Source organism: Ziziphus jujuba, chromosome 9 (assembly GCF_031755915.1).
Source record: "Ziziphus jujuba cultivar Dongzao chromosome 9, ASM3175591v1".
NCBI classification, from domain to species: domain Eukaryota; kingdom Viridiplantae; phylum Streptophyta; class Magnoliopsida; order Rosales; family Rhamnaceae; genus Ziziphus; species Ziziphus jujuba.
In genome coordinates, this window is record NC_083387.1 from 25,226,214 (window position 1) to 25,233,910 (window position 7,697).

The 7,697-nt window shown below is 33.3% G+C and overlaps 1 protein-coding gene across 1 annotated transcript; it reads left to right on the top strand.

Moving 5' to 3' along the window:
- The first annotated feature begins 1,330 nt into the window (after positions 1-1,330).
- On the top strand, positions 1,331-7,494 carry LOC132805381 (ABC transporter G family member 1-like). The gene is made up of 8 exons (XM_060820157.1): positions 1,331-1,798; positions 4,664-4,743; positions 4,853-5,323; positions 5,439-5,525; positions 5,741-5,866; positions 5,979-6,173; positions 6,284-6,370; positions 6,763-7,494. The coding sequence occupies exons 1-8, from the start codon at positions 1,531-1,533 to the stop codon at positions 7,450-7,452; spliced, it is 2,004 nt and encodes a 667-aa protein (XP_060676140.1). The 5' UTR covers positions 1,331-1,530; the 3' UTR covers positions 7,453-7,494.
- The last annotated feature ends 203 nt before the right edge of the window (positions 7,495-7,697 follow it).

Sequence of the window (7,697 nt, forward strand, 5' to 3'; positions counted from 1 at the left end):
TATATCGGCCGGAATAGTGCCGATTCGCGGTGGCCGGCGGTGGAGGGGAAAAATCGCCGCCAAACTTCGGACGTCCGATCCGGGCGCGTCCGGCGGCCGTTCGCCGTGAAATTTGGAGGTTTTGCCGGAAATGAGGTGGGCAAGCTTTCTGTCCGGCGCGTGTACAGTAACTCGACCGGAAAAACGTGAAAATGGCCGGCGGCCGGCGGGTCCTCTCTCTCTCTTTCTCTCTCCTCTCTCTCTTTCTCTCTCTTCTCTCTCTTTCTCTCTCTTCCCCGAGAGTTTTTCAAAATTAAAACCCTGTGTGACACTGTTCATGCCACGTGGACCACTCATAAGCTGACACGTGGCGTTTCACTGTTCACCGACCCAAAAAAAATATTAAAGTAATACGGTATCCGGTAAACTTCAAACGTCCATAACTTTTTAACCGGATGTCCGTTTTGAGCGTGCCGCTAGTCTGTGAACTCGTATCGACGAGCACTTCACAACCATGCATGAGTCAAAGCTCAATTCCCCATAAACTAAAAGTCAACTCCGGCACCCCTTGGACAGTTTGGACCGCAACTTGTTTCGTCCATAACTTTCAAACCGTAGCTCCGTTTTCGACGTGCTACCAGTCTACGAACTCGTGGCATCGTGCACTTCGCCACGGTACCCTATTCAACTCAAAATTCTCATCGAGTCAAAAAGTCAACTTTTGACCCCCTTCGGTCAACGGTCAACCTCGGTCAACGTGCACGGATTCCGGTGCGATTTGGGACGGGGTGTTACACAGCATCCTCGATGGATCTCACAATCGACCCACCTTGGGGCCCAGTGTCCTCGCTGGCACATCGGTTCAGGTCTGGCTCTGATACTAACTCTAATAGTCCAAGCCACCTGCATGAGATATTGTCCGCTTGGGTTCCTGTCCGTACGGGCTTAAAACGCATCTAAAAGGAAAAGTATCCACATCCCCTTATAAGGCATACTTCATTCTCTTTTCCATCCGTACGGGCTTAAAACGCATCTCACAAACTCCCTCCCTTCCTCTGCTCAGTCTACATAAATTTCAAAGATAGGGTGATTAATTAACCATAAACTAGAAAATAAAAAAACTACTTAACGACACGTGTACGGATATAATTTAATCAATAGATTTTCCTACTACAATATGTGAAGACCGTGCGATTCATGAACAGTATACCTGTCCGTACAGAAGTTGGTCCTAACAGTTTCCAAAACCTTAGTTGCCGTGAGAAAAACGTTTGCTCTTGAAGCTTGACAATCAATTGCATGCCTGCGTATGACCATGTTCCCTCAAAAAAAAAAAAGAAAAAAAAAAGGAAGAAAATTCTTGTCAAATTTTGATTGGAAGTAACCTATTACCTCTTTCACACATACGTACTCCACATATGAAACGTGTTCTATCTTTGTTTTATATAAATATATTGAGGTAATCGGATGTCTTTAATGCTGCTTAAATAAAAAGACAAGGAGGTACTTGCTTCTGTTAGTTTTTCTTTCATATTTTTTCGGAGTACAAACATGGCTGATAATTTAGAGATTAGAGCAGCATTGGAGATGGAAAGAGTGAACTACAACAACAACAACAACAACAATAATAATCATGATAAGGTAGTGGAAGAAGGAGTTTATTTGACATGGGAGGACCTTTGGGTGACAGTTTCAAAAGGAAGGAATAGCAGCAAAGCAATCCTCCAAGGTCTAACTGGCCATGCCAAACCAGGAGAGCTCATGGCTATAATGGGTCCTTCCGGCTGTGGCAAATCCACACTTCTTGATGCTTTAGCAGGTGAATTTTATTGTTTCCATCAAGTATTTATTTTATATTTTGCTTTTTCTTTTCTTTCTTTTTTTATTCTATATTTTCAATCTGGAAGTGAGGATTGAAAGTATAAAAAAGAAAACTGCGTATACTGACACACCATCTCTATTTCTCTGCAAATACTTTTAAACGTCTTTGTTTTTGTATGTCTTACTCAATAATCTTCAAATTTAATAAATAATTGAACAAAATTCCCCCTTCCATGTTAATCAAGTTTTTGAACAATGATTTTGGGATTTTTTTCTTTTTTTAATATCATTTCACCCTTTACATAATTTCTTAAAACAATGATATATCATCTCCTATTTTGTTGATTTATTCTTTTCTTGGACATTCTTGTGTGTTTCTTTTTCCCTAATTTATTTTTTGTTCTATTAAGTAGCTAATTAAGTAGGAGATTATATTATAATCTCATAATTGCAACCAATAAAATGTCCATATGTTATTTTTGTTTCCTCAACATAGAAATGATAATAAATATATTTCCATATATATATATATTGCAAAAACATTTTGTATATTTAGAGTTATAAGCAATATCATAATAAATATATATAGGTAATAAATCATTATTTATTTATATTTTTAAAAAATATTATTTTTCATCATTGATAAATAATAATCAGTGAGATGTACAATTTAAATGGTTATTATTAAAAAATTTATTTTTAAAATTTTAAAATAAAAAATAAATTTAAAATTTACTATATAAGATGGTGACTATTATCAACGGTAACATTTTAACTAGTGCACTTCATTAATTACAAGATTTTTTTTTTCTTTTTCATTTTGTTAGCTTTATTAATTTATATATAGTTTTTAGTTTAGTGCTGTCTGTTTTCTTTTTCTTTCTTTTTTTTCCCTTTGATAAAGAGGTAGCGATTATGCTTTCCTGTGATAATCTCATATTGTTCCATATAGGTATTTTACCGAGTGAACTAAAATTTTGTTCCAATTTTTTTTTAGTAGCATTTGCAAACAAGTGAATTTTTAAATCATTATGTTCCATGTAGATATTTTACCCAGAACAATAACAACAATAATAATAATAATAATAAAAGAAAATGCTTAACTTTGGTATTTATTTTTATAAAATAAAAATAAAAATAAAAAAAATAAAAAATAAAAACGTATCACGGACTCAGGTCTATGATGTCGATTACTTGACAATTCTTCCAACTTTTTTGGATAATGACAATTCACTGGCGGCTATTACTAAAAACCAAAAAAAAATAAAAAATCATTCTATCCTTATGCATTACCACGTGTAACATCAAAGTTTACTATATAGAGTCTACAAAATAATTATTAAATATTTGATTATATCAGATTATCTATATAAGATTCATATATAAGTTTTTCTCCATTAATGGGATGCATGTTTATATGTCAATTGTTTATTTTTTTTATTTTTTACCTTTTGATGATTGAATGATTTAAATCCAAATTAACTCCATATACACATGAAGCAACATGTGGGTATAATCATTAAACTATTTTTCATAAGTATATCAATTATTAATTTGTTAAATTTACACTGTTTTTGATTTTTTAAAACCTATATGGGATAGTAATTTCATAGCATAAACCAACATATAAGGGCAAGCATGTACTCTCCTAATAACAGTTACTAGCGAACAAATCAAATGTTCCAAAATATATCACCCTCTGATTGATGCATTTACAATGTCCACCACACAAAATTATAAACCGTGAAGAGAGGCTACGTGGCCAGAGACATTAATATTCCAATTTATGAGCTAGGTTCGAGCTTCGTCAAAAAAAAAAAAAAAAAAAAAAAATTATATACCGTGAAGATTTTTTCTACCTTGGGGGTTATTCCTCGCCAAACTAATTGTCTGCCACAAGTTTGTAGTCTGTATGTCGGCTAGCCACTATTCCTGATTTTTTATTATTATTATTTTTTTGTACTTTAGCTAATATTCCTGTTTTTTTTTAATCTTTTTAGTACTTTAGCTACTTTTCCTAATTGTCATTGACGGAAATTGTCTAATTAACTTTCAAAAGAATTCTAAATACACACAAATTAAGTTTCAATCAATCTAGACAGTCAATCTAGATTACACAGATGAAAAGGGATGAAATAATTTTGTGAATTTTTTAAGTTGTTTTTTAATTTATAAATTATTTAGGTAAAAAATTTTGAGTGATAATTAATTAGGTACAATTAAGAAAACTAATACATTCAATATAACCGAAAAATAGACTATTAATTAATAGTTTAGTATTTTTTTATATCTATTAAAGACAAAAAGTCATTATATTATAACTACATTGATATAACGTGTACTTATAAGTAGGGGGCATAAATAGTAGCCTTGGAGACACTCCTTGTGCCACTTATTTTATTTCTTTTTTTTTTATTTTTTATATGACATTTTAATTTTTTCCTTACTTTCAAATTTTCAATGGTCCAAAACAAAGAATTCTAAGTAGGGGGCATAAATAGTAGCCTTGGAGACCCTCCTTGTGCCACTTATTTTATTTCAATTTTTTTTTTTTTTATATATGACACTAATTTTTTTCCTTACTTTCAAATTTTCAATGGTCCAAAACAAAGAATTCTAAGTAGGGGCCATAAATCGTAGCCTTGGAGACCCTCCTAGTGCCACTTATTTTATTTCATTTTTTTTATATGACATTTTAATTTTTTCCTTACTTTCAATGGTCCAAAACAAAGAATTGTGAAAGCCCTTCTTTTATCCATATAGTTATGATAATACTGTATCAAAAAAATTACTTTCCTGGTCATTAACTAATTAATACTTTTAATTAATTAAACAAAATTCTAATTTGATTACATTTTTGCAGGGAGATTAAGCTCAAAGACAAGGCAAAGTGGGGATATTTTAATAAATGGATGCAAAGAAACACTAGCTTATGGTACATCGGTATGTACAATATCGATAATAATTAATTGTTAATTATCATAATTATTTGGATTTGAACTAATTTATAACTCTTTGGATACTAATTTAAATAGTTTTATGAATTACTTAGGCATATGTAACACAAGATGATACTCTAATTACAACTCTAACGGTTAGCGAAGCCGTGTACTACTCAGCACAACTCCAATTGCCGGATTCAATGTCCAAATCTGAGAAGAAGGAGAGAGCAGAAATGACAGTAAGAGAAATGGGTCTTCAAGACGCCATGAACACAAGGATTGGAGGTTGGGGATGTAAAGGACTTAGTGGTGGGCAAAAGAGGAGAGTGAGCATTTGCATTGAAATCCTAACACATCCAAAGCTTCTCTTCCTGGATGAACCAACAAGTGGGCTTGACAGTGCAGCTTCTTACCACGTTATGAGTGGAATTGCAAGCTTGGATCAAAGAGATGGAAGTAGAAGAACTATAATTGCTTCTATACATCAACCAAGCAGTGAAGTCTTTCAACTCTTCAGCAGCCTTTGTCTTTTGTCTTCTGGTAAAACAGTGTATTTTGGTCCTGCTGCTAGAGCAAATGAGGTAATGCATATAAGGGTTTTATATATTGAGATTATATTTTATTTATCTAATTGTACACTAGAATAATTGACTAACCCTTTTTATTTATCTAATTGTGTTTTATTGTTTTTTGTAGTTTTTCAGTTTATATGGGTTTCCTTGCCCTACTCTTCAGAATCCATCAGATCACTTCCTCAAAACCATAAACAAGGATTTTGAAAAGGTATTAATTCCTATTTTCTCATGTATAACTAGCCTGTTGTGAAGTAGGATATGTACATGTTTTCCTTTGAAAATGAAGATTGCTTAAGTCTTAAATATGAATTTAATTTGCACAAATGTTTTCAAGATTTTTTCTTTTTTTTTTTTTTTTTTGGGACCAAGTTCTATAGGCTTTACAGAAAAACTAAAAAGTACATGCCTTGTCAATTTTTGCAGGATATTGAACAAGGATCAGGTGGGGCAATATCCACAGAAGAAGTAATCAATACCCTGATAAAATCTTATCAAGCATCTGAAAGTTACCAGCAAGTTCGAAGAGAAATAGCTGAAATATCTAAAAAGGTAATAATTAAGCAAGTATCCAACACACAGATTCAACCACTAGCTCAAGGTTCAAACAGAAAATTTAATTGCTAACATTATTACCCATATATTTGCATGTAAAAATGATCAGGATTATGGAGCTGTGGAGAAGGAGAGAAACCACGCTAGCTTTCTTACACGGTCTGTTGTTCTTACAAGGAGATCTTTCATAAACATGTTTCGTGATCTTGGCTACTATTGGTTGCGCCTTGCAATCTATGTAGCCTTGTGTTTAGGATTGGGAACCCTCTACTTTGATCTTGGCTTTACTAATGAATCGATTCAGGTGAGAGAGGGAGGGAGAGAGAAAGAGATTGTTGCAAATTCATTATATGATCAGCAAAATTTTTCCAGATTATAATATACAAAGTTCATAAACTCTTTATGATATTTCAGGCAAGAGGTTCACTACTCATGTTTATTGCTTCGTTCCTAACTTTCATGGCCATTGGTGGCTTCCCTTCCTTTGTCGAAGATATGAAGGTATAAGATTTGGTTTTCAACTTCATAATATATGTATATTGAAATCCAAGAAGCCATTTCGTCAAAACAATAAAATAAAATAAAATAAAAAAAGGGAAAAGAAAATCCAAAGGGCCATAGAAGTTCTTATTTCTAAAAAAGATAAAATCGATCTAATATGAGACTGGCTAAATATAGAACTTCTTGTCATGTTTGATTTGATTTTCTCCTTCAATCATGTTTTCCATCCACAAATGTACTGCACATGTTGTGTTAATAGAAATATTCATACATATGCATGTGCAAATTCAAGGGCCGTAAAAGTTCTTAGTTTTTAAAAATCAACATGATAAGAGACTAATTATTTGTATGGCACATATCTTGTTATGAAATCTTAACTTCTTTATCATCAGGTATTTGAACGAGAAAGATTAAATGGGCACTATGGAGCAGCTGCATTTATGATGGGAAACACACTTTCTGCCGTACCATACTTGCTAATCATTTCAGTGATTCCTGGATCACCAGCTTACTATCTCCCTGGACTTCAAGAAGGAAATGAACACTTTTTCTACTTTGTCTCTGTGCTATTTGCTTGCATGATGTTGGTTGAGAGCCTAATGATGATTATTGCAAGCCTTGTGCCCAATTATCTTATGGGAATCATAGCCGGTGCTGGAGTTCAAGGTCTTATGATTTTAGGGGGCGGATTTTTCCGGTTGCCAGGAGATCTCCCAAAACAATTTTGGAGATACCCACTGCACTACATTGCATTCCATAGGTATGCCTACCAAGGAATGTTCAAAAATGAGTTTGAAGGTTTAACTTTCCCTATCAATGAAGTTGGAGGGCGACCTACAATAAGTGGAGAAGAAATTTTGAGAAATAAATGGCAAGTTGACATGCGTCACTCCAAGTGGGTTGATCTTGGTATTTTGCTAGGAATGATAGCTTTCTATAGGATCTTGTTCTTGGTGATCATCAAGACCAGTGAGAAGCTGGGAAAGTTCTTGGCAATGTCTCCTAAGCAAACCATAGAAGTTATAGAGAATCCCATTGCTGCACCAATGCATGGAGATCAGATAAACAATCACCAACTTTAGACCATATATATAAAATAATATTGTGCTACATTTAAAATAATACTACAAGATGTGTATTATTAGAGCACCAGAGAAAGCGAAGTATTTTGTTCAACATTTCATAAAGTGTCATCCGATATGGTGTTGGTAAAATTATCATACAAAAACCGACGCTTTAAAAAGTATCACCTAATACTCAAGAAAAATTGACACTTTTTATTAATAAAAACGTCGCTAAATATATTCAAAAAAACCGACAATTTTAT